Here is a 27,595-nt window from a genome sequence, read left to right on the forward strand (position 1 = left end):
GTTTGAATGAAAATTTCTATGGCTTTTATAAAGGCAAATCATTAATCTTTTGGAAGATCTGAAGAAAATGGAAGAGCATGGAAAAATTTCATGTGAAGAAATTCTTAGAAAACTTCACTCAATTGAATATGAAAATGAAACTCTAAATCTTGAGAATATAAAATTAAAGGTATGTGTTTGTGTGTGTGTATATCATGTTGTATAAGGACAACTTAGTCCTTTGTAGAAGTAGCTTGAAGTAACAACATGTTTAGAAGTATGCTGTTGTATCATTTATCTTTTATGTTTCTCAGAGTTTTAGAATATCATTATAATAAGTAATTCTAAAACTATATCTTTGTATCTTTACATACATAAATATGAACAATACTTATATATTTGAATGTTTACAGTTATATACACAGATACATGTAAAAATTGTTTTCAGTAGTACTGAATAAGATTTATGAAGCTGAATAACTGTCTCTTTGTCTCAACCTAAGAGAATTTGTTTATTCTCCAATTTTAGCAGTTTAGGTGAATCTCCAAAATTACATTAACTTTAATGCATAAGATTATTTCTAGGTGTCATGGTTATGATAGGATATAGCCTCAGGCTTGGTCCTTTGAAACCAAAAAGTATATTTTTGGCTGCTTCATACCTGGAAAGAATTTTCCAACTTAATCAAATCTGAGGGATAATTGAGTTTTTATGTACCAGAGAAAAGATGTAGACGCTTTTATACTTCCTGAGAAAAAGGATATTTGAGTTCCCACTCATAGATATGTGTAACCTGATGAGACCTGACTAAAGAGGATGACATCATTTTCAGTTCTTTAATACTGTTTTTGGAGGACAGTAAATAGAAGACAGAAAAAAATCTGTTTATGGGAAAAAAGGTGAAAATTGGCAGCTCAAAACCAGAGTGGCATCAGAGAACTGAGCTACTTTTTAGCTCTCTACCCTCCCATTCAGATGAGTGATGGGGCACAATCCATTATATATCCAGATTCAAACAACAGGATGGAGGGAAACAAAAGATGAATTATCTCTCCCCTTTTCCCCATTTCCTCCTCTTTATGGAGACTTCTGAAAGTTCCATACCACTTGATTCTTCTCCTTATTTAGGTATTAATATATGGCTTCCTCTAGTTACAAGGAAGACTAGATAATGGAGCCTTCTAGTGATCCTGCTGCTGCTAAGTCACTTCAGTCGTGTCCGACTCTGTGCAACCCCATAGATGGCAGCCCACCAGGCTCCCCCGTCCCTGGGATTCTCCAGGCAAGAACACTGGAATGGGTTGCCATTTCCTTCTCCAATGCATGAAAGGGAAAAGTGAAAGTGAAGTCGCTCAGTCGTGTCCGACTCTTAGTGACCTCATGGACTGCAGCCTACCAGGCTCCTCCGTCCATGGAATTTTCCAGGCAAGAGTACTGGAGTGGGGTGCCATTGCCTTCTCCAAGTGATCCTGAGCTCTAGCCAAATGTGAATACTCCTTATTTCCTGCAGTTTGTTCATATTTTCCTCTATCCGTATAGTTTTACTATTTTTACAGTTTGGAATTTTTTTTCTCAAGTATTTAAATCCTACCTTTTCTTTAAAGTTCAGTTTAATGCTCCTTCTTCCCCAAATCTCCTCAATTAGGATAAATCTTTCCTCACAAACTCCCATCTTTTATGCAGAGGATGCCTAGGGGAGGTGTGACATATAGTTAGTTCTCATTCAATATTTATTGAACAAATTCTTTTTTTTCCTATTAATTTATTTTGATTGGGAGATAATTACTTTACAATATTGTGATGGATTTTGCTGTACATCAACATGAATCAGCCACAGGTATACAAGTGTCCCCCTGTCCAGAATCCCCTTCCCACCTCTCTTCCCACCCCATCCCTCTGGGTTGTCCCAGAACATCAGCTATGGGTGCCCTGCTTCATGCCTTGAACTTGCACTGGTCATCTGTTTTACATATGGTAATGTATGTGCATCTTTCAATGGTATTCTCTCAAATCATCCCACCCTCACCTTCTCCCACTAAGTCCAAAAGTCTGTTTTTTACATCTGTGTCATCTTTGCTGCCATTCAGGTAGGATCATTGGTACCATCTTTCTAAATTCCATATACATGTGTTAATATACATATATATGTGTTAGTATAATTTGTCTTTCTCTTTCTGACTTGGTTCACTCTATAATAGGCTCTGGTTCACCCAGGTTCATCATTAGAACTGACTCAAATATGTTTCTTTTTATAGCTGAGTAATATTCCATTGTATATATGTACCACAACTTCCTTATCCACTCATCTACCAATGGACGTCTAGGTTGCTTCCATGTCCTAGCTATTGTAAATAGTGCTGCAGTGAACACTGGGGTACTGAAATGTGTCTGAAATGTGTCTCTTTCAGTTCTTGTTTCCTGTGGGTATATGCCTAGCAATGAAATTGCTGGGTTGTATGGCAGTTCTGTTTGCAGTTTTTTTAAAGAATTCTCCACACTGTTCTCCATAGTGTCTGTACTAGTTTACATTCCCATCAACAATGAAAGAGGGTTTGCTTTTCTCTTTACACCCTCTCCAGCATTTATTGTTTGTGGACTTTTTGATGATTCCATTCTGACCAGCATGAGATGATACCTCATTGTAGTTTTAATTTGCATTTCTCTAATAATGAGTGAAGTTGAGCATCTTTTCTTGTGTTTATTAATCATCTATATGTCTTCTTTAGAGAAATGTCTATTTAGGTTTTTTGCCCAATTTTTTATTGGGTTGTTCATTTTTCTGGTATTGAGCTGTATGAATTGCTTGTATATTTTGGAGATTAATTCTTTGTCAGCTGTTTTGTTTGCTGTTATTTCTCCCATTCTGAGGGCTGTCTTTTCACCTTGCTTATAGTTTCCTTTGTTGTGCAAAAGCTTTTAAGTTTAATTAGGTCCCATTTGTTTATTTTTGTTTTTACTTCCATTACTCTGGGAGGTGGGTTATAGTGGTTCTTGCTGAGATTTATGTCAGAGAGTGTTGTGCCTATGTTTTCCTCTAAGAGTTTTATAGTGTCTGGTCTTACATTTAGGTCTTTAACCCATTTTGAGTTTATTTTTGTGTACAGTATTAGAAAGTGATCTAGTCTCATTCTTTTGTAGGTAGTTGATCAGTTTTCCCAGCACCACTTGTTGAAGAGACTATATTTTCTTCATTGTACATTTTTGCCTCTTTTTGTCAATGATAAGGCATCTATACATGCATGGATTTATCTCTAGACTTTCTATTTTGTTCCATTGATCCAAATTTCTGTCTTTGTGCCAGAACTATACTGTCTTGATGTCTGTAGCTTTGTAGTATAGTCTGAAGTCAGGAAGGTTGACTCCTCCAATACCATTCTTCTTTCTCAAGATTGCTTTGGCTATTCAGGGTCTTTTGTGTTTCCATAGAAATTGTGAAATTATTTGTTCTAGTTCTGTGAAAATGACCATTGGTAGTTTGATAGGGATTATATTGAATCTACAGACTGCTTTGGGTAGTATACTCATGTTCACTGTACTGACTCTTCCAATCCAAGAACATGGTATATTTCTCCATCTATTTGTGTCATCTTTGATTTCTTTCATCAGTGTTTTATAGTTTTCTATACACAGGACTTTTGTTTCTTTTGGTAAATTTATTCCTAAGTATATTATTCTTTTGAATGAATTCTATCCTAGAAGAGGAAGCAGCTTTATTGATTATGTTTATATTTTCTTAATTTCCTTAATATCCTTCAGAGAGGAAATTAGGATATTTCATTAATTATAAGTATGGTTTTTAATTACATAAAAAAAATCATTGAGTTAAAGTTTAAATATTATCATACTCTATTAATAATTGAAAAATATGTATTTTTAACACATAATTCTCTGAATTTTATTCAAGGAAAAACATCCAGGTATTTTTGGCATATGTTATATACAATGTAAAATTGTCTAGGTGTTGTATTTTGTTACTTTCTCTTATTTCAGAATAATTTTAGATTTTAGTTTCAAATGAAGATGATACCAGCTGATACTGTTTCCAAGGCCCAGTGACCTCCTCTATGAAAAACAACAAAAATTATTTGGAGGTTTACAAAGTTCTATTTGTTTATTATAGAAAGTTTGAAAAACAGAAAAGCACAAAAGGATAAATCTAAAAATCACCTATGATCTCACAAATGAAAGAAATGAAATTACTATTTTAGCATATATATAATTTGGGGGGGTTTTGGATTACTTTCAGATTTTTTTGCTATTATAAATAAAAATGTGGATGGTTTTAGTCTTTTTTGCATATATATATATGTATATATATTTTGAGGATAAATTTCTGGAAGTAGAATTATATGGTCAAAAGAAAGACCCATTCTTAATTTTGATATTATATATTTCAAAATCACCCATCATAAATGGGTCCTTATACTTTTGGCAACATTTGACAATTTTAAAACAAATCTCTTCAAATTTGGTAAGTGATCTTACCTAATTTTGGGGATTTAGATACCATCTATATCCTGAGGGCTCTCAAATCTATATCTCTAGCCTAGACCTTGGCCCTGAATTCCAGACATATTATGTATTCTACTGCTTACTTGAAATCTCCTCTTGGATATTTCATAGATGTCTCAAAGTTATCATGTCCAAAATAGAGCTCCTGTATTCTTCAGTATGGTTCATCCTACAAAGTTTCCCTTGCCTCAGTTAATAACAGTCATGCTTTCTATTACTTGACTCCTTTCTTTCATACCTACAATCCAGTTTGTCAGCAGATCTACTTCAAATACATCCAGAATCTAACCGCTTCTCTCCAGCATCACTGTCGTTGTCCTGGTTCAGCCCACCATCATATCTCATTCCAGTGACTTCCTACCTCTTCTCTGCTTCTGCCATTGCCCCTGCAGTCAGCATTCAGTGTAGTAGTAGAGTGGTCCCTATAAAAATGTAAGTCGTCTTCAGACCGTGCCACTGCTGTTGGTTAATAGAGTAAACATCCACAAGGCATTATACTATCTGACCTCTGACATTACCTCTCTGACCCTATCTTCTTCCACACTTCTCTTTTTCTTGCTTTCTGCTACATTGGCCTTCTTTCTGTTTTTCTCTAACTGACCAGGTTTTCTCCCACCATGGCCTCTTCCCTCAAAAGGTAAACACATCCTTTTGGTGTTTACTTCAGAGTCTTTTTCAGGAGGCCTTCCTGGTGGCCCATTCTCAACTTGTCCTTACTATCTTGCTATCATGTATGATATATCTTACATCTTGTTCTTGTTTTCTTTGTCTGTATACTCCTTGTTTTTTTCTGTCTATACATGGAGTACGTTAAGCTCATGATGGAAGGGTTTTTGCTTTTTATGTTCACTACTAAAAGACTATATCCAGTGCTTCGGGCATTTTGTAATAACTGGTAAGCATATTTTTTCATGTATTTTTCATCATTTACATTTCTGCCTTCTGGAATTACCTACTAATTATCCTTTACATGTCTTTTTTTTTTTTTTCAAAATTATTATATAAAGGTTCTCTCTATATTAAGGGTATTAATCTGTTGTCATAATCCTTTACTTTTTTGCACATTTTGTTAGCCTGTTTAATACCCTGAGGGGTTCTGAAATTTTGGAGATACACATGAACTTATGTATGTATATGTGTATGTGTGTATGTGTATAATATATATATATATATTTTTTTTCCTTTATGACTTCCTTTGGGAGTCTCTCACGTTTCTGCATATCTTGGGAGCAACGTACTGACTATGATCCAGAAAAAGACTTATCTTTTCAAGGATGTTTGTATAGTGAACATCCTTGGAAGATAGTAATGTTTCCTTCTACCAAAAGGCATGCTTACTGCCTGTTATAAGAGATTTGGGTTCCCTAAATTTGGAGTTGCTTCTCTGTACGTCTCACTATGTGTACAGGTGTCATCGGCCCTCTTGGTATTGCTTTGGGGGAAGTGAGGCTTGGGAAACTAACACAAACACTGATATAAGACTCACCCAGGAGTCTTGTGTCTTCTGCTAGTATCCATGAGACTATGCTAGACTAACTGGTAGTCTTGGAGGGTAAAAATTTCAGACTCTTACAGTTCTTGATATCGTCTTTTGATTTTATGCTTAGTTAGGTTTTTACTATTCTAAAATTAAATCACATTTTACCTGAATCTTCTGTGAAAAACAGTGTAAGCTTAATTTTTTAAAAATATTTATTACACATTAAAATAAATGCATAATTGACCAATGTAAAAATCATGTTTGCTGAAGGTGTATTGTTAACCTGTTTTTTCCTAATGAATGATTGTCTTATTACCATTATAGTGATTCATATTTTCCCCATTTATTTAAAAATCCAACCTTTGTCATATGATAAATATAATCTTAATTTATTTTTTTCTCTATCCCATAGACCCCTGTATTATATAGAGAGGGGTCGCGAAGAGTCGGACATGACTTGGCGACTGAACAACAACATACATTTTAATATCTAATAAGTACTGAGATGCTGTACTTAGTATCCTTTAAAATTTTTATTAGTCTCTTCTATTTTTCCATATGAATTTTAAATTAATTTTCTCATATTCTTCTTCCCCTCAGCTGTTTTGCTTGTAATTATATTAAACTTGTATTGATTTGTAAAAAACTGATATGTCAATAATATTGAGTCCCCCTTCCAGGAATGTGGTCTTTCTATTGTTCAAGTCTTTTATGTCAATAAATTTTTAAAGTTTAAAAATATGTTTTTAATAAATAACTTTTTGAAATTCTTAATTTTAATGGTAATTATATGCAGTCAGAAATAAGCTAATTTTATTAGCTTTGTTGATAAATGAGTTAATTTTTAATGCATTGAAGTACAATGAATTCTAATGATTTATAAAATCTATTTATATATTCCTTAATAGACTACACTTGCTGCTTTGAAGGATGAGATTGCCTCTGTTGAAAATGAACTCTTAGAATTGCAAGAAGTAGAAAAACAACAGAAAACTCTTATTGAAGTTTATAAAACTCAGGTAACCATTGCATTTATTTTAATGTTTGTTAAATTTGGTAGATAATTTAAACACTGTATTTGTTTATGGTTTAAAAAAGCAGAACTGAGGAAAGGTGGAGTTATTATGATAAAATATGATTTATCTCAAAATATTTCTTAAGGTCCCAAATTCATAAAATGATTCTTCTTATCCCTAATTCATATGCACCATGTTTATATTGGATATTCCTAAAAGTGATCTAAAATTAATTGTTAGTTAATTTTGGTTATATTTGTCATCTTGTATTTTTAATGGTATTGATTTAGAATAATGACTCCATTCAAGGGTCATTAAAGCAAAATATTTCCTCTTTGCATCTTAAAAAGTATAATTCATATTTATTCTCATGAAAGACCTGGAAAAGAACATATGTATTGAATAGAGCATGTGTTAATTGGTAATTTATAGAAAAGCTTATGATTTAGAAATACAGTATTTAAGAAAAACTTCATTTGAAAGATGAGACATATGCAGGTCCTTGAATGATGGGTAACAAATTGGTCAACAGGACCTTATTTTTATGAAAGAGAGTGTTTGAACTGAAGGATAATGAACTAAAGGTTAAAGCTGAAGGAAGGAAATAATGTAGGTAAGTAGAAGGACTCCATTCCCATGGTTTAGATGGGAAACTGGAGTTGAGACTAAAATTCAGTTAGAATATTCCAGTTATCCCTGCTGGAGGTAAGAGTGGAGGCTGTGATGGACTGTGTGATGCCTCACTGAAAATATCATCTCGGTCTTCCAGCTGGTTGTTCTGATTTAACCCTCCATCAAGAATACTGTGGATGAGTATATTCTTGGTTCTGGGTCTTGTATAAAGTGCTTAGGTTTTTTGTTTTTTATTTAACAGATTTTGATTTGTAGAGTGAAATAGTTTCTTTGGGAGCTAGTTTGGACCAGAGACCAATTCTTTAAAGTGACATTGACTTGCTAATGAAGGTCTCTCTCTAATATTCAGAGCTCAGGTGAAGATTCTAGAAATATTATGGGAAAAGACAGGTAAATCACAAAAGGATTGTGGATTAGAGTAGAGCAATGAGTGATTCTTGTATTTAAAGAGGGAATAACATTAGATAAACATACTGATGGTACTAATAGGGTAATGATAATGGGTTTAAAATAGAAATTTTAAAATTTAAATTCACATTTTTAGCTTTTTATTTCATATAATGGTCCTAATAAGCAAATACTGTAAAATTTTTTATTTTCAGATACAAAAGGTGCAAGAAGCAGCTGAAATGGTAAAAAGCAGATGCAAAAATTTGCTTCAAGAAAACAGCCTAATAACAAAAAACAAAAATAAAAAATTAAAAAAGGTTGGCTTGACATTTAAAATAATAAAATATTTTATTTATGTTTTGTACTGTATGAATTTTATATGAATTCTTTTATATAAATTTTATATAAATTCTTTCATTTTCTTTAGTTTAGACTTAGGAATTATCTGTTCTCGATGTCTATGGCAATTTGTTTTCTAAGGAAGTAATGTGTCTTCCAGACCTGAAAAGTGTTAATATATCTTTAAAATTTTTCCTAAATATTTAAAAAATAACATAAATGTTTAATTTCTCTGATACAAGAGGAGACTTAAGTAGCATCAAAAAATGGTTATCACTGAGCTTCACGCAAAATTGACTATCTTTCATTTTTAATCTCATCTTTTTTATTCTGATACTAAATCTTTTGTGTAAACCAAAATATTCTCTTTTAAATGCTTTTTTGGAAGAAAAGTAACATTAAAAACAAAAAGAACCCAGAATCATTTCCTTTTTTTTTTCACCCTATTGCAAAAGAATTGAAGGGAAGGTCAGTGTTGGCAAGTTATGATGTTTTTGTGAATATTTTTAAGTTTTTAAATGAAACCGCATCCTTTTTTGGGTCTTCTCACGTTGCTTTTGGTAAGGAAACGGTGAAACTTTTAGAACATTGACACCCCTGACTCCCGGCTGGGGAGGTCATGGGATGTTACTGGTTAGTTGAGTGTAATAAGGTCTCTGGGTTGTCCCCACATCTTGGAATTGAGAAGTCTGAGTAAGACACCAGTGTGAAGAAGAGGTCAGTCAGAGCAGGCATTCTCTGCTGGTTAAAAGAGAGAAAGGTAGCCCATCAGATGTGCAACTTACTACTTTTCACCTATTTTTAGCAGACCAGAGAAGAAATCATTTCATACCTCTTGATTACTTTTTCTCATGAGACATACCAATGCAAATGCCTCCTCTTTTATAGGCAACACTATAAATAAAAGTCTATTTTAGAAAACTTGTTCAAAAAGCTGAAGAGGCTGGAGCCTGTGCAGGGTTTCCAGATACTGTGAGGTCACAGTGTTTTCTTACTGGTATTAAACCAGATAAGCTGTTTTTTAAAGTGAAATGCTTCCTTTTTCTTGTCCACTGTTTTAAGTCTCTTGTCTTTCTCATGGGCTCTTAGATGTTTGGGGTCCCAGAGGCAGGCATTTTTCTAATTTTATCATTTGTGATCCAGAAGGTGTGATGTTGCATAGTAGCTCTCGGTATTCCCCGTCTTGGGGAAAAGTCTAGCTTTTGTTTTTCTTCCCTATGAATATCCTAGGTGCCCTATGTCTTGTTATTTCTTCTTAATTATCAGTTCAAGCAATTTTTATGGTTGCTTCTTGTCACATCTCTACAAAAGTGCTACCGTGAGGAATTGTAGCAGCCCAGAGATAATATAAGTACAATTAGATTTGTTCTTAGTAACATAGTAACATTAATGATCAAATTATAGTCTCCTGAATACTACTGATATTAGGTATTTTGAATTTACATACAGCAAACCTCACTAATTCCGACTGAGTGCAGCAAGGCTGCTTTATTCAAAATATCTGAGTTACTAGATCAAATTTTGGACAGAAGTCTAAAGTCACTTCAGACTGATGGCTGGACAGCAGCAGATTACTGTACCAGCTTTCTTAGTAATGTCTGTGCTTGCATATAAATGACAGGACGGAGTCAAAAGTTTACTTACCTAAGTAATTTAAACATTCGCCCTGCAAGCTAATATCACCATATTCATTTACTCAACAAACTTTTTGTACACTAATTAAAGTCCAACCTACTTTTGTGTTCTATATTCTTATTTAGCGGGTGGGCTTCCCTGGTGGCTCAGATGGTAAAGAATTAACCTGTCATGCAGGAGACTCAGGTTTGATCCCTGGGTCGGGAAGATCCCCTGGGGAAGGGATTGGCAGAATGTGCCTGGAGAATTCCATGGACTGAGGGGCCTGGCAGCGGTCCATGGGGTCATAAAAAGTCAGATATGACTGAGAAAGTTTCACTTTTCATTCTTATTTAGCAGAGTCGAACTTAAAGTTTATTCTTATTTATTTGGTTAAATCTCTTTTTATAAACTCATATACCAAAAAAAAAAAAAAACTCTTATACCTAAAATATTTATTATATTACAGGTATATCTAGTATTTAAGATAGTAAAAACATGAATGCTGAATGTGTGATCTTGCACTTATTTCCCTAATGCTACAACTCAGATGAGAGGCCAGATGGAGTCTCATCTGAAGGAGTTAGAATGTGTCCGCGATTCCTTGACGGCGGTGGAACAGAGGCTTCAGGAGTGTCAGGAGAGTCTGCAGCACCACAAGGGGAAGTGTGCAGACCAGGCACACACCGTTAGGGAGCTTCAGGGCCAGGTGTCCAGCCATCATTTTGATTTTTGTTAGACGTGTTAAATGCTTTGGAATAATTTCGCCAGTTGAGGGCACTCCTGTCAGGGGTTGATTATTTTACTCTTATCTAAATAAGTTGATAAAATGTCAGTTTCTTGTGAACACTGTTATTTTGTAAGCTATTCTTGTTAGTATTTTATAATGAAAAATGGTAGTTAAAATTGCTAATTTAGTTTATTCATACAAATCTATATTTAGACATTTGAGGACAGTAATAGCATGAGAGAAGGAGCAAAGCTAAGCCTACAAGTATATTTTTGATGTCAGGATAAGATGAATTATTGTAATTTACCTTATAAAAATTAGAATTTATTTCTGTTAGAATTATGTGCAAGTTTATTTGGATTACTCTCAATTATTTTTTAAACATATACTTTTTCACTGCATCAGAAGAGAGAGATCATGGGTTTCCTATAGCCATCTCTTAATTAAATGCCTAACACATAGTAAACACTTAATAAATATTTTTTAATCTTTTTTTTCAAAGAAGCATGTCCAAAGGTGGTGGCCCATCTTTTTATTTGTGAAATAATTTTAGGAAGAATTCCCTATCTTCCAGATTAATCTGGATTTAATATTGAAAATCATCCTCTTTTTTTAAGTATAAATTTATTTATTTTAAAAAGAACCCAAACAAAACTTTGCTGAGTTTATCTCCTGAGAAGAGATCTTTCTAGGAAAATGTCAAATCACACTAACTGAAATATGAGAAAAATTCTTTTTTCAAAACTGCATTATTTAAACATAGCTTTTAAAGCAGTGGGAAGAATATTCTATTTTGGTGTAGGCAAGTGTATCTTTGCTTATCTGTTTTGTTTTGCTTCTCACAAATATGTTTTTTATTCAATAGTTACAACTTTATAGATATTCTATTATTAATCACTGCCTGTAGGTGAATCAGAAAACTGTAAGAGTAATCCTAAGTATCCAACAATAGGAGGTTACTGTTTAAAATCTTCATATTTACTTAACAAAATACATGTTCTTTTTCAATAAAACATTACTCAGAATGTTTTAATTGCCATCTGTTAGTAAAAATTTTAGTAGATAATTTTCCATGAGGCAGCAATAGTTTTTTAAAAAAATCTAGGAATTTAACAATTTGTTTTTTAACATTGTAATATTTCTTGGTGTCTCTCTGTGTAGGGATAATAATATTTATACCATCTTCTTTTTTATATTTGTTCTAGCAATAAACTATGCAGACTTCTCTGGAAGTCACTTATAAAGAAAATAACCAAGAAAACTTTTTTCTCTTTTAGGTTGATGAAAATCATAATCTTCTGACAAAGCTTTCTCTGGAAGAGGAAAATTATCTTATTCAGTTAAAGTGTGAAAACCTTAAACAGTAAGTATTAAATTGACTTAAAGTTGGTATTACATTTTTTTTCTACACACTATAATTTTAAAATATATGTCTTCTGTAAAAAGAAAATTAGAACAGATGGATGCAGAAAATAAAGAGCTTGAAAAGAAGCTGGCAAACCAAGAAGAATGTCTTAAGCACAGCAATCTTAAGTTTAAAGAGAAATCTGCAGAATATACAGCACTGGCCAGACAGCTGGAAGCTGCTTTAGAAGAAGGAAGACAAAAGGTACAGATGGCCTTTATTTAGAAACGTTTTAATTAGATTACCAAAGAGTCATCTTTTTAAACAGACGATATCTCATCTTGCCAAACCTACAGTTATTGTTTTTATCCTGATGACAGGGTGAAGGGAGCAATTACATTTTTGTTTTTTATCTACTTTTCCCTTTTGGAGCTAAACAGATATGTTACTGGTCCAGAGTTGCTTCACTAAATAAATGGTGATGTGGCAGGGAAAGGGCAAGAATGGAAAACGCTTTATAGGAATCGCCCTTTTTTTAAAAAATGAAACCAGAGCAGATATGCAAGTTACTGAACCTTTTGGTTTTGATTGAGATTCAGTGAGCTATAAAGCTCAACTCCTTTTTGGCAAATGTTGTAAAAATAAATTTGGACAAGAATTAATTTCCAGTTATATCCATGTGATTAGCATTTAATAAATATCTCACTGTCTGTTGAGAAGTATTCTGTTAGTGCTTCTGATACAAAGATGAGTAAGAACTGGCCTCAGCTCTCAGGACACTCACAGTTCAGTAGGGAAACAACATGTGAACAGACAGTATCATCCAGCAAGTAGTTACAATGTAGGGAAGACACAAGGGACACTGCCAGATGGGTTAGTTCAATCTGGAGATGTGGAGAAATGATTCAGGAAGATCTCAAAGAAGAAGTGAATTTATCAAATGACTTGAAACTGTAATCTTGAGAGACACAAGGTGGGCTTTGGAATTCACAAGAGGTGGATTTCAGTTCTGGCCCTGACACATTATATCCCAACCCAAGGCAAGCTACTTTCCAAACTTTAGTTTCTTAATTGGTAAAATGGGGATGATGAGTTTCCTCATAGGATTGAATGACACTGGAAAGAGATTGTCTATACCCTGATGACTCTCAGAAGTATATCTCTGCCACAGACTTCTCTCTTTCCTGACATCTAAATTCGTATGCTCTGCTATTCATTTATCTCCTCTTAACATTTTTAGGCAGCTCAGACTTAACATGTCCAACACCAGATTTTGAATGTCTCTCTGGACTCTTCCACCGGTGGTCTTTCACAAGCCTGTTAAAGGCAATTCCACAAGAGTGAGAGAACTTCTGATACCCTTGCACTCTTAAGTGTCACATAGATATATTTTGATTTTTTTTTAACCTCTGGGAAAGCTATTTAAGTTGACTTTGAAAGACATATCATTGAATGAAAGCTGAGTAGTAAAATGTACTGCCAATGATAGAAATGTAATCCAGGTTTCTCAGTCCCAACCTGTGGGAGAAGTGACTTTAGCCTGGGTTCAGACTAAGTGAACCGTGGAAATGCTGGATGCTCTCAGATTCCTTCTCAGAAGTAGTCAGAGCCCTCAGAGATGTGTCTGCCCTCTCCTTTCCTTCCTGCTGCAGTGCAGTGTGGAGCTGCCTCTACTGCCGCAGGAAGCACGCCACTGCCCTCTTGCCGTTGCCCTCGCTGCAGGGCCTTGGGAAGGACACGGATACTTGTCCTGGGAGCTCTTTCTCCCAAAGCTTCAAATCCTGTTAGAATTCTTCTCTCACAATCACCCTTGGAATTTGTGCACAAGAAATCTTTGTAAATAACTTCATAGTAACTTAGAACTTAGTCCGTGGGAGTTAGGTTAGAGGACAATCCTTCCTACCAGCTCCTTGCTCCTGAACTAGTCTCTGCCTCCACTTTCATTCTTGTGGTTCCAACCCACCTTTCCTGCAGATAGGTTCCCATTTATCTGAATCCTTGGATAACATCATGAAGCTAGACTTTCTGCTGAAATAAACCATCAGAGAAATACGAAAACTCAAATTCAGACCATTTTGGAAGTGAATGAATGAAAAACCAATCTCGTGTGTGTGTGTGTGTGTGTGTGTGTGTGTGTGTGTGTGTGGTGTGAATATCATCTACCCTGCCCCCAATTCTCTCCATCCAAGTCTATAATCAGCATTGATTGTGAGCTTTCTATGTCCCACCACCACTTTGGATGCCATGATAAATATAAATACTGTAAAAACATGGCAGTTAATCTCAGCAGATTGTGGAAATATAGTATTGGGGAAAACCTGCCTACATCACATCTGTGGAACTTCCACTTCAAGCTACTTTTTCAGATACTTCCGTACCAAACAGGAGAATGCATGCTTATGCTATATGTGTTTCTCAAGATAGAACACCTTTAAACGCTTTCTAGTTAAGTTGTCTAATATCCAAATAATATCTATTTGGAAAGAAGAGATACAGTATAATTATGTCAAGACTTTAAATTATATCCTAAAGAAAGCACATTTAGCTCTTTTATTCTTTCAATTAAAATTACAGGTTTCTGAAGAAATAGAGAAAATGTCATCTAGAGAAAGGGCTTTACAAGTCAAAATAGTAGATCTGGAAAATGAACTTAGAAAGAAAAATGAAGAACAAAATCAACTTGTTTGCAAAATGAACAGTGTAAGTATTAGTATGGCTTAATGTATTTTCATTAAAAATAAGTTAGCATTTAACATTCTTACCATGGAGTTTTAGTTAAACAGTTAACATACAACGTGAAGGGAGTCAAGGCTATTACTTTACTGATAGTACTAAAAGTAACAAATAATATAAATCATAAAAATAAAAATGTCAGCATTTGGCCAAAGAATTATTATCCTGCATCCTTGGTAGCTTCTATTACATTCCCCCCAAAGTCTCATCAGGCCCCTTTCTCTGCATATTATTTTTACATGACAGATGCTTAATGAGAGTTACAGATATCATTTACTTGTTTTCTTTGTATTATGAATTTTTCATTTTTAATATAAACACTATGATTAGATTTTGATAGTATTAAATGATGAATATTATATTTTAGGAAGTTATAAGTTGATGATTTAGATGTTTAGTTATATCTGCCCATGAGGTGGATGCTTGGGTCTACTCAGTCATAAAATGAGAATACCAATATGAAAGCTAGCATGAGTTGTGATTGACTTAGTTGAAAATTATCTACTGAACAGTGACATAGAAAATAATAATACTTTTATTTTTTCCAGAAGCCAGACTCCATAACTATTTTTTCATTCCCAAGTGTGTAAACCATTGAAAACCTGAAAGGTTCAAAAGTTAAATATTTTAGCCATCATTATTAGTTTAATTTTATTACCATCAAAAGTTTCATGGCAATTTAATCAGAACAAAACATTTCTCATCTTTAGTTTAGCACAGGCCTTCCCTTTATTTCACAATATTTTTTAGTCACTGTCAGAGTTTCTGTTATATTATAAAATGTATGATATTCTGTGTGTAATTGAAACTTCTATAATATTCCTAGTACTTGGTTAAAGCTGCTAAAATAAGTAAAGTTAAGATCTGATGTTTTGTTAAGCTTGATGATTTTTACAGTAGTAAAAATTTAGAATTCTGACCCTGGATTTAGACATTGCTGAAAAATGGGTTTATTTCTGTCCCTTCCAGGGAGCAATTCAGTTGGCAGTTTCAGATATTTGTTTTATATACACGCCTTAGCTCCATCTGAATTGTAAGCACCCTGAGAGGCTCTCTCATAGTTAATTGTATGCTGCTGTCTTTCATAGTGCCCGCCCCACAGTAGCAGGCCTCTACAGATTTTCTGCCCAGTGCTTCAGAGGGAGAGAGAGGGTGGAAAAAATACACAGACCCAAGGTTGACCCTCAGCGGCCTACTCTAGATCAAGAAGCCTGAAATGTCTTTGGAATATATTATATACTTACATTTTAAAATCTATGTACATTTTGCATTCTACCTTATAATATGTGTATTTGTATTAATATTTTTCCCTCCAAGTTGTTGAGTAAAATCAATGTTTCTCAAAGATCCATTATAGTCATTCTATGACTTTGTAGACTTCAGCCTGGCGAGTTGTTTTATACCACCCACTACACTTGCCTTGGGGCCATTGCTCAGTTTCAGAAGGTGGCTGGTGTCATTGAGCACCTGGTAGGAAGGATATAAAAGATTTTTCTTCTCATAGTTCCTACATTTTAGTTGGAAGCTAGGTGATATTTGTAGCCTGTCTATCTAAAATATTTTCAGTGAACAGATCTATTTGGAAATTTACGCACAACTGAATATTTTAAAAATACATTTTAAATGTTTTCCTCAAAGACCACATATGATATTGAGTTCATTTTGTTTTTAAAAGATTCTAAAAATAAAATGTTCATATTATCAAAACTAGAATTCTGTCAGTTTTTAAGATAGCAAAAGTAGTCAGCCTTTTAGGCAAAGAAAATGACAAAAACTAGTATTAAAATATGCCATGTTAAATGTAATAGAAATTGTGACAGTTTTAAGTAAAATCTATTTAAGTTAATCATATTAAATATATAATAATTTAGGGCTAAGTGAGTGTGTATTACAACAAACTGTCACAGAGAGATCAACCATGTATGTGCTGTGTTTATTCTAGATTTTAAAGAAAAGTGAGCTCTAAGATTTTTTCTTTTAAAAAATTAAAAACCATGTGTTCAATATTATGTATATAAATTTGTATATTATCACTATCTTTGATATTAATGTCATTATTAACTATTTTTATTTCTTTTTTTATTTAGAAAGCACAACATCAGGAAGTATGTTTGAAAGAAATACAACATAGTCTTGAAAAGTCAGAGAATCAAAATGAGAGTATTAAGAATTATTTACAGTTTCTTAAAACCTCTTATGTAACAATGTTTGGATAAATTTTTGGCTTTACTGTCTATAAAGAATAGATTTTTACTATGAGTAAAAAGTAATTAGGTAAAAATTAAATAAATATGTTATCTGTTGCTATACTTTATGATTTATGAGTGGTGCTATTAGGCTTTTATGTAAAGATTTTTGAAACATAATTTATTATCCAATTGAAATTTTAAAACAAGATACATGTTAATATTCCTTTTTTGCTGGATAGTCTTCACTTAACTCTGGATTAATATCTATTTAATTTATTTTGGTTTCTAGAATATTTTATATACAGAGAAGAAGCTAGAATCATTCTTTGTGACTATAGCCACCATTCAAATGAATTTGTAGTAAACCTCAGCCAATTATGAGCCAAATACATGATTTTAAATAATGTATGTAATTGTTTTACACTATAGTGCTATATGTGTATATATTAATATAATAAAAGAAAATACTCTGAATATTATTTTTAATAATGATATAATTACATACTTTCTAAAGTTGCCAAATGTCTCAGTGTACTTAATATTGTTTCAAATATATGCTAACATGCCGTTGTAATTTCTGTCAGGTTTTAAATATAGAATTTTAAGTCATGGCTTTATTAACCAACTGACAGTGACAGATGAAAACACGCCGGCACGCACTGTTTCTTTATAGAGAATAGGTCTTTAGTCTTTCCTGTGAATTTATAGTCTCTTTTTGTTCATCTTATGTTAGTGTTTGATATTATTAGTGTAGACATTCTGAAGCCCCTGAGTTAACTGAGAGATTAAAGAGGAGTGATTTTTCCTACCCCTTCCCATGGCCAACTCACATGGGATGATCAAAATAAACACTCTTAATACCAGGAAGCTTTAGAGTGAGATCTTTGTTATTGGGATGGAGTAGAAGAGACACCAAGAACATGTTCTCTGTAATCTCTTACCCTATGTGTCAAGTCAGGATACTCTACAAGGGAACAGATATAATTGACAAAGAATCAAGTAATAGTGACTCCTCTCAGAGAATGACTTGAGAGGTGTTTATTCAAAGGACATTCAGGTCTCAAAAGATCATTCAAAGCAGCAAGTTGTGTACTACGAAGTCCAGCCTATGAACTGAGCTCAGTCCCTCCAAGATGTTTTATCTACTTCTCTAACCAGAAATGAGGGCCTGCTTTTCTCTGATCCCTAAGACTGCCGTATCATCTGCAGGGGCTTACTTCCCAGTGACCTAATTGCTTCATAGTATTTTTCAAAAATACAGTAATTTCAGAAACTGGCCACATTTTTTGCCTAACAAGCGCTAATAATATTAGTGTTACCTTTTAATTTTAAATCATAGTACTTGTGTTACATCCTTGACCCTTGTGATTCTTCATCTCCTTAAGCAAAGGCAGCCTTTCTTCTCAAGAAAGAAAACTAAGGTTCTTGAGCATTTTCCACTAGACTTTGAACTCTTTAAGAACAGAACTGTATCTTATTGACATATCTATTTCAGCTGCAACACAAGACCTGGTATATAGACACTTGGTTGATGTTTGTGGATAGGTAGGTGGATGTTAAAAGAGGGAGGTATTCATATTCCTATTTTAAATATGAAGAGTATAAGAGGAATTAACTCCTGTGGCTGTGGTATAAAACTCTTTGAGTTTTAAAGTTGGTATTTGAACTTGAGTCTTCTGACTCCAGAATCTCTGTACAATACTTTTTTCCTGTTGTAAGCAGTGACAGCAGCATTAGCCCAGTGGCAGCACTGCTATTATTTATTGAGCACTAGTCTATGCCAGTGGCAGCCCACTCCAGTGTTCTTGCCTGGAGAATCCCAGGGATGGCAGAGCCTGGTGGGCTGCCGTCTATGGGGTCGCACAGAGTCGGACACGACTGAAGTGACTTAGCAGCAGCAGCAGCAGCAGCAGTCTATGCCAAAGTTCTGACTCTGATACTTGTATTAATTCATTTACCCTATGTCTAATGAGATAGGTGCTATTAATTACATTTACTTTTCAGGAAACCAAAACACAGAAAAGTAACTCACTCAAGGTCACACAGCTAGTAAGTAGCAGGTATCCAGAATCTCTTCTCTTAGCTATGACCATACTATCTTCATGTATATTTTATAAATAAAGGTAATGGTTTCTTGTAACAACCATACATTACTTCATCTATGAATACTTTCTCTTTTAAACATTTTTAATTTTATCAAAGAAATTTGTGCATATGGTATTTAAAAGTTGGTCCCCACCATATTTTGGCTAGACTACGGAAGGAAAAGACCTTAAGGTTGGTACTTGGATGCAGTGACACAGAATAACAAAGGAAATTTACCAGAACTAGAACTTTAGCAATCTCCCTGCTTAACGTTTCCATGTGAAGCATTAAGCACAGTCATTGGGTTTTTCTGGCATGTGAACTAAACTCAGTGTCAGGGAGGCTCACAGTCAGCCCCTGGGAATCCCCAAGTGGTATCTGCTTCCAGCTTCCCATCATCCCAGAGAGGGAAAGAAGGCCCTTGTTCCCACAGTACTAATAGGCTGGCAGGATTTTCTGTTTATCCTTGATATTCAGGGTCTCATGACTCTTAAGTTCTAAATGTTTCCTTCTATTATTTATGTGATTATTACCTCTCTACATATTCCTCCCCTCTTCCTTATTTTGTCTGCTGGATCTGACCTCCACAGCACTTGCCTTTTCCCTCAGGGTATCTGTTACAGGACTTCTTGTGAGGCATTTCTTCCATCTGATGTTTCTAACCGCTTATATGGTTCTCAGGGGCAGTCATTCTCTTTTTCTGTTGGATACTGAATTTCTAAATAAGAAGTATTAAATTTTAGTTCCTAAAAATATTGGAGTTTCTTTTTTTTTTTTTTTTTTGTATTTTGCACTGTAATTCCACTCTATTTTCATTAAAATTCTCTTGTTTCTTCCATTGGTTCTACTGCAGTAGGCATCTCCTGTTTCTGTTCTGCTGGCCGTCTTTCTTTCAGAGCGCTGTGAGTTTTAATTTTCCTTGCCTACTCGTGGTTGTGGTTCCTGCCATACTTGCCAGCAGCCTGCCTTGCATATTTCTGGGGCAGCAGGAAAGTAAGTGGTGAAAGGCACCATGGCTTCAGTGCTCATGGCCTGCAGTGCGGTGCTGTAGGAAACCCTCCTGCTCCCAGACTTTTCCAGTCACAAGCATCAGTGCTTTCCCAGCTACCAGTATTGGAAGCACATTGCTCCACTGAAGAGTCTGCTTCAAGGTTTTCTGAGATCAGCAAGTTTGTTGCACAAACAATGAGTGAAGTTCCCTTTGGAGGAGAACCACGGGCAGCGCCTCTACGAGGAACAATGTGCAGCAACTTTAAAGAAGGAATTCGGCCTGTATCTGAGATTTGTTCATGATTTTTATTTTTAGGGTAAAATAACTCTCGGAGTTTTGTATTGGGTATGATTAACTTTTCATAAGCATTTATATACACAAATGTATATACATTTATATACATTTGTGTATATAAGTTCACATATGTTGGTATGAGCATGGAGGAAGGAATAGAAAAGCCTACATGCCTTGGTAGGGTTGGAGGAAATAGTAATAACTTTTCACTTATTCTGATGAGATTATATTTCAATTGTTTTTTTCTAATCAGATTAAGAAAAATTCAAACATTAGAGGACAGGCTTGATAGGTATAAAGTGGAAGAAAAGTAGGCTTGATAAGAGGATATGGTCTGACATTGAATCCTGGAATTTGATTTTCAGAGGTGGACTAATTTGGGACAAGGAGAAAGTAGAGAGAAGCCTGATTGAGGAGGAGCTGGTGGGTCCCTGGAGTCCAGGGTGTTGAGCTGAGAGGTCTTGGGTGTGAAGCTATCTGGGATATGGAAAGCTTTGGAATAGAGCTGAAGGATAAGCAACTAACCCAGTTAAATGTGAGCAGATGTGTAATTACTCTGGTAAGGAGTGAAGTTTCTTGTTGCATTTAGAATAAAATCCAGAATCCTCAACGTGACTTTCGAGACCCAGCCCCCCTCCTCAACCCCTCAGACCACTCTCCTCACCCATTTGCCCAGTTGTGCTTGGTTTCCTTGAAAGCTGAGTTGTTTTCTTCTCATCCTTAAATGCTCTCTGTCACTCTTGGCCTGACCAAATCCTACTGATTCTCTCATATACCTTCTTATTCTTTTCTTTCATAATTGGCAATTATTTGCATAATTATATGTTTCATATTTGTCTTACTAGATTTTAAACTTGATGAGGGTTTACTGTTCTATAGTCTGCAGCTAACAAGGTGCCTGGCACATGGCAGGCACTAAGTACGTATTTGTTGGATGGATAGATAGATTATGAGGTAGTGATATTGCTCCTAGTTCTGAACTTCAAAGTAGGGACAGAGGATTTGGCTACTAAAGGGAAATTGTATGGAGTCTGGGAGAATGAGTAGCTTTCACTTCTGAGAGCTGCTAGGGAAGCAATTTCCTGGATGATGGGTCAAGTTATCTTTCAGGCAGAGGTAGAGACAGAAAAGACTTAGGATGTAGAGACCTTGTTTATAATCTGATACGCATGTGTCCCAGAGGCCACAGTGGAAAATGGGAGGGAGCAGGTACTAGAAGTCAGGAAGATAGAATGGGTTCTACTTACAGCTGTTTGCTTCAGATAGTTTAACAGGAATTTCTTTTTTTCTTGTCTAAGAAGGCTGAACGCCGAAGAATTGATGCTTTTGAACTGTGGTGTTGGAGAAGACTCTTGAGAGTCCCTTAGACTGCAAGGAGATCCAACCAGTCCATTCTGAAGGAGATCAACCCTGGGATTTCTTTGGAAGGAATGATGCTAAAGCTGAAACTCCAGTACTTTGGCCACCTCATGTGAAGAGTTGACTCATTGGAAAAGACTCTGATGCTGGGAGGGATTAGGGGCAGGAGGAGAAGGGGATGACAGAGGATGAAATGGCTGGATGGCATCACTGACGCGATGGACATGAGTTTGGGTGAACTCCGGGAGTTGGTGATGGACAGGGAGGCCTGGCATGCGATTCATGGGGTCGCAAAGAGTGGGATACGACTGAGCGACTGAACTGAACTGAACTGAAGAATTAATAAAAATCCCATACATTGTCTTCTTTTCTTTTGATGCTACTGAACTGGGAAGTTGGTTAAATCCTAAGTGTATCTTCGTGATTTTGATTTATTTAACATTATAACCAGTTGCAGTACTTTCAGATAACACATACACACACATGCACACACTTGCACAAATATTTAAAAATAAATAACATTTTCCTTAAAATTTAAGATTTCTTTAAAATCACAAAGTTTAGTCTTATTTTTAAAAATAACTTTAGTATCTTGCCTCTTACATAGGTTTAGTTTGGAGTGGGCACTGGAGGTAAGAACAACTGTTAGGAATCCCCTATATCTAGTTTGTTATTAGATAAAGTTAACATTGACATTTGTTTATGGCCAAAGCTAAAAAAATTAAACCTGTAATTAACTGTCATACATTACTGAAACATTTTAATTATATACTATGAATGCTTTTGGCAGGCTTAAAGTTTATTTTTTGCAGCTTTTTTGTAAAATAGATATCTTCCCCTATCATTCAAAACAATGAACTCAATTAAAGAATTAACTACAGAGGGCATGTAAAGCCAGGGCAGTAAGACATGGTCCTTAAAGCAAATAAAGATTTCATTTTAATAATTAAATTTCTTGAGTAATAACAAAACCTCTTGACTGTTACCTGACTGTAATATTGCCTAAACCTATTCTTGTTTTTAAAAAGTTTGTTTTCACCTCTACAGATAAAATAATTACCTTAAAATTTCATAAATTTTCATTTTTATTCTAGAAGTTTAACTTTTACTATTTTGAACTTATTTGAAAAAAATAATTTTTCACTTTATCAAGTATACATGAACACTATCAGAAGTTAAAGCATTTCAAGAAATAATTTTAATTTCAAATGAGGTGATTTATGCTAAAACTCTAAACATAACACTTGAGGGTAAAATAGACAAAAGATTTTTATGCTTTCTTTTATCTGCCCAACATTTAAAGAGCTGTTACAAATTAATATAAAGGCCTGACAGATGAAATAGCCACAGGTTAAAAACAACTCAGAAGAATCACTAATGACTGATAAACATTTTTATAGGATGTTCAGTTTTTGTTAGTAATTAAATATAAAAGAAAATTAATCTTTTATTCCCCCCAATTCAGTTCAGTTCAGTCGCTCAGTCACGTCTGACTCTTTGCGACCCTGTGAATCGCAGCACGCCCAACCTCCCTGTCCATCACCAACTCGCGGAGTTTACTCACACTCATGGCCATCTAGTCGGTGATGCCATCCAGCCATTTCATCCTCTGTTGTCCCCTTCTCCTCCTGCCCCCAATCCCTCCCAGCAACAAGGTCTTTTCCAGTGAGTCAACTCTTCTCATGAGGTGGCCAAAGTATTGGAGTTTCAGCTTCAGCATCAGTCCTTCCAATGAACACCCAAGACTGATCTCCTTTAGGATGAACTGGTTGGATCTCCTTGCTGATGAAGGGACTCTCAAGAGTCTTCTCCAACACCACAGTTCAAAAGCATCAATTCTTCGGCGCTCAGCTTTCTTCACAGTCCAACTCTCACATCCATATATGACCACAGGAAAAACCATAGCCTTGACTAGACGGACCTTTGTTGGCAAAGTAATGTCTGCTTTTGGATATGCTGTCTAGGTTGGTCATAATTTTGCTTCCAAGGAGTAAGTGTCTTTTAATTTTGTGGCTGCAATCATCATCTGCAGTGATTTTGGAGCCCCACAAAATAAAATCTGACACTGTTTCTGCTGTTTTCCCATCTATTTCCCATGAAGTGATGGGACCAGATGCCATGATCTTAAGGTTTTTGAATGTTGAGTTAGGCCAACTTTTTCACTCTCCTCTTTCACTTTCATAAAGAGGCTTTTTAGTTCCTCTTCACTTTCTGCCATAAGGATGCTGTCTTCTGCATATCTGAGGTTGATATTTCTCCAATATCAATATTGAAGAAATCTGGCAATCTGGATTCCAGCTTGTGCTTCTTCCAGCTCAGCGTTTCTCATGATGTACTCTGCATATAAGTTAAATAAGCAGGGTGACAATAGACAGCCTTGACGTACTCCTTTTCCTATTTGGAACCGGTCTGTTGTTCCATGTCCAGTTCTAACTGTTGCTTCCTGACCTGCATATAGGTTTCTCAAGAAGCAGGTCAGGTGGTCTGGTATTCCCATCTCTCCGAATTTTCCACAGTTTATTGTGATCCACACAGTCAAAGGCTTTGGCATAGTCAAGAAAGCAGAAATAGATGTTTTTCTGGAACTCTCTTGCTTTTTCGATGATCCAGTGGATGTTGGCAATTTGATCTCTGGTTCCTCTGCCTTTTCTAAAACCAGGTTGAACATCAGGGAGTTCACGGTTCACATATTGCTGAAGCCTGGCTTGGAGAATTCTGAGCATTACTTTACTAGCGTGTGAGATGAGTGCAATTGTGCAATAGTTTGAGCATTCTTTGGCATTGCCTTTCTTTGGGACTGGAATGAAAACTGACCTTTTCCAGTCCTGTGGCCACTGCTGAGTTTTCCAAATTTGCTGACATATTGAGTGCAGCACTTTCACAGCATCATCTTTCAGGATTTGAAATAGCTCCACTGGAATTCCATCACCTCCACTGCTTTGTTTGTAATGATGCTTTCTAAGGCCCACTTGACTTCACATTCCAGGATGTCTGGCTCTAGGTGAGCGATCACACCATCGTGATTATCTGGGTCATGAAGATCTTTTTTGTACAGTTCTCCTGTGTATTCTTGGCCCTTTTTCTTAATATCTTCTGCTTCTGTTAGGTCCATACCATTTCTGTCCTTTATCGAGCCCATCTTTGCATGAAATATTCCCTTGGTATCTCTAATTTTCTTGAAGAGATCTCTAGTCTTTCCCATTCTGTTTTAGTATTTTATAGATGATAAATGCAGATTTTTTTATACAGTTCTCAGAAAACCTCTTGCTTTATTAAAAATGTAACCTTTTATCTAGTCACAAATGTTTTATTTAATCTATAAATAATTAGTCCAATAATAAATTGAGAGTTTACTGTCATAGCTGGCAATGTAAAAGACTATTAGAATGTATTTACACATTAGAGTTTAATTGATTCAATGTGATGTCCTTTTATGGGATGATAAATATGTAAAGAAAGCAGTAGCCTATGATTATGGCATTAATTCCTGCAAGAAGTTGATTATAATTAGATAGAATAATCACTGTAATACTCAGCTGGGGGTAACTGGAATGGCTGGGAAAATAAAATTCTCTAGGCTAATTTATAGTCATCAGGTTGGTACTGGTGGTGGGAATGTTATAAATGATGGGCTGCTGTGTGTGTGTTAGTGAGCATCAGCCAAGAAGGACTGTGTATACTATAAGAAATGGTAAAAGCTGTGCTGCCATGAAAAAGCTTTATGAAGCTGCAATAACTTTCTAATCCTAAATGGTTCAGAAGTAAATTAACAAAATCGTTAAAGGCAAAAGGATCCAGTTATGATCCCCTGTTCAACTGCCAATAATGAGGCAATTCTGTAACCATATACTTCAGTTCATGATTTTGTATTCCCAAGTAAAAGGAGACATTTTTACTAAAAGAAAAAAATTAAAGTTACCTATTACATGTTATTGGATTGATTAAGAGTAAAGAGTGAGGTGTATTGTAAGATGGAGTGCATTTAATTTTTAACTTATTAAGGTAATGGGAGACAGTATAAAATAGTTTGTTAACTCTCAGTTCAGTTCAGTTCAATAACTTCGTCGTGTCCAACTTTTTGCAACCCCATGAACTGCAGCATGTCAGGCTCCCCATCACCAACTCCCAGAGCGTGATCAAACTCATGTCCATCAACTCAGTGATGCCATCAAACCATTTCATCCTCTGTCATCCCTTTCTCCTCCTGCCTTCAGTCTTTCCCAGCATCAGGGTCTTTTCCAATGAGTCAGTTCTTCGCATCAGATGACCTAAGTATTGGAGCTCCAGCTTTAGCATCAGTCCTTCCAATGAATTTTCAGGGCTGATTTCCTTTAGGATTGACTGATTTGATCTCCTTGCAGTCCAAGGGACTCTCAAGAGTCTTCTCCAACACCACAGTTCAAAAGCATCAATTTTTTAGTGCTCAGCTTTCTTTATGGTCCAACTCTCATTCTTAACCCTAGTTCCCAATTAAAGTATTCATATCTGTCAGTATAAGTTTTGTTTTCTTCAGACTGCTTATACATATTTCTTTATAAAATTATTTCTATGTATTTTGGAGTTTTTGTGTAGAATCAGAATTGTTAGCTTCTAACTACTAACTAATAATATATATGAATACTATCATTTTTATCTTGTTTTCAGTTATATTACTAATTAATTCTGTTTTCCAGTGGATACTCTGGCCTTTTCTAAATGGACAGTAAAACATTATAATTAGCAGTATTAGTATTAACACTGTAGTTAAGTATCACTTGTGTTTAAAATGTCTTTTTACAAATGATTTATTTATAGCAGGATACAAACAAAATCCACACATTGCATTTGGTGGACATGTCTCCTGAGTCTTTAACAGTTTCTGTTCCTTAATTTTTCATTTATTTATGGAACATTTACATTTATTTATGGAATACATGGATCATTTACCCTAGAGAATTTCTTACAGTCTGTACTTGGCTGATTATATTCTCATGACATTATTTAATAGTTTCTTCATCTCCTGTCTTTCCCATAAACCAGTAATTTGGTCCAAAATCTTGACTGCATTCAGTTTTAAATCTTTCTGGCAAAAATACTTTGTTGGTGGTGCTGTATGCTTTCAACTGCATCACATTAGGAGCAATGCAATGTCTGGGTGTCCTACTATTATTAACATTAAAATGAACCAGTGGATTCAGATGATGTCAGACTAAGTCATTCACTAAAAAAGAATTACATCAACTTTTTACCAAATGCTTTTAAGCAGCCATTGATGATCGTTGCCAAGTCTGTTATTTTATTAAGAAATTTTAATATGGTGATTTTCAAATTCTAGTATTCTTCTGTATCTATTCATTACTCATTTTCTATTAAAAAATCTTTACCTCCTCAACTGTTTAATTATCCTGAAGGAAAGCTGAAATGCTTGACTCAATTTTTAGAGTAATGGGTGAGTGCCTAGTAGCCTCAAAAAGTGACAAATAAGGTTTTGGGTTTTTTAGTATATTCTTACCAATTTTATGTATAAATACACACACACACACACACACACACGTATATATATGCATGCATGCTAAGTTATTTCAGTTATGTCTGACTCTTTGCAACTTTATGGACCATAGCCCACCAGGCTCCTCTGTCTAGGGGATTCTCCAGGCAATAATACTGGAGTGGATGCCATGCCCTCCTCCAGGGAATCTTTCTAACTCAGGGGTTGAACCCCATATCTTTTATGTATCCTGTGTTGGCAGGCAGGATTTTTAACACTAGTGCCACTTGGGAAGCCCATTTGTGTGTGTCTATATATGTAATGTTCATATATATGTATGTTTATATGTCTATCTATATGTATAGATATGTATAGATATAATATGTCAATGTATGTCTCTCTATGTATCCCTCTCTCTCTCTCTCTCTCTCTCTGTGT

The 27,595-nt window shown here is 35.1% G+C and overlaps 1 protein-coding gene across 8 annotated transcripts in view; it reads left to right on the forward strand.

The window, feature by feature from the left end:
* The window catches only part of ODF2L (outer dense fiber of sperm tails 2 like), a 37,756-nt gene extending 19,932 nt beyond the window's left edge, over positions 1–17,824 (forward strand). For 4 of the 8 annotated variants that reach the window (XM_040232405.1, XM_040232408.1, XM_040232404.1 and 1 more), the window contains 7 exons: positions 34–169; positions 6,881–6,991; positions 8,224–8,328; positions 11,972–12,057; positions 12,141–12,303; positions 14,614–14,739; positions 16,860–17,824. In XM_040232405.1, the coding sequence (XP_040088339.1) occupies positions 34–169; positions 6,881–6,991; positions 8,224–8,328; positions 11,972–12,057; positions 12,141–12,303; positions 14,614–14,739; positions 16,860–16,988 (856 nt within the window). In that variant the 3' untranslated portion in view covers positions 16,989–17,824. Of the gene's footprint in view, positions 1–33; positions 170–6,880; positions 6,992–8,223; positions 8,329–10,514; positions 10,674–11,971; positions 12,058–12,140; positions 12,304–14,613; positions 14,740–16,859 lie in introns of all 8 variants that reach the window. The other 4 variants (XM_040232410.1, XM_040232409.1, XM_040232411.1 and 1 more) reach the window with 2 other exon arrangements.
* The last annotated feature ends 9,771 nt before the right edge of the window (positions 17,825–27,595 follow it).

This window comes from Oryx dammah, unplaced genomic scaffold (genome assembly GCF_014754425.2).
Source record: "Oryx dammah isolate SB20612 unplaced genomic scaffold, SCBI_Odam_1.1 HiC_scaffold_28, whole genome shotgun sequence".
In the NCBI taxonomy this organism is placed as follows: domain Eukaryota; kingdom Metazoa; phylum Chordata; class Mammalia; order Artiodactyla; family Bovidae; genus Oryx; species Oryx dammah.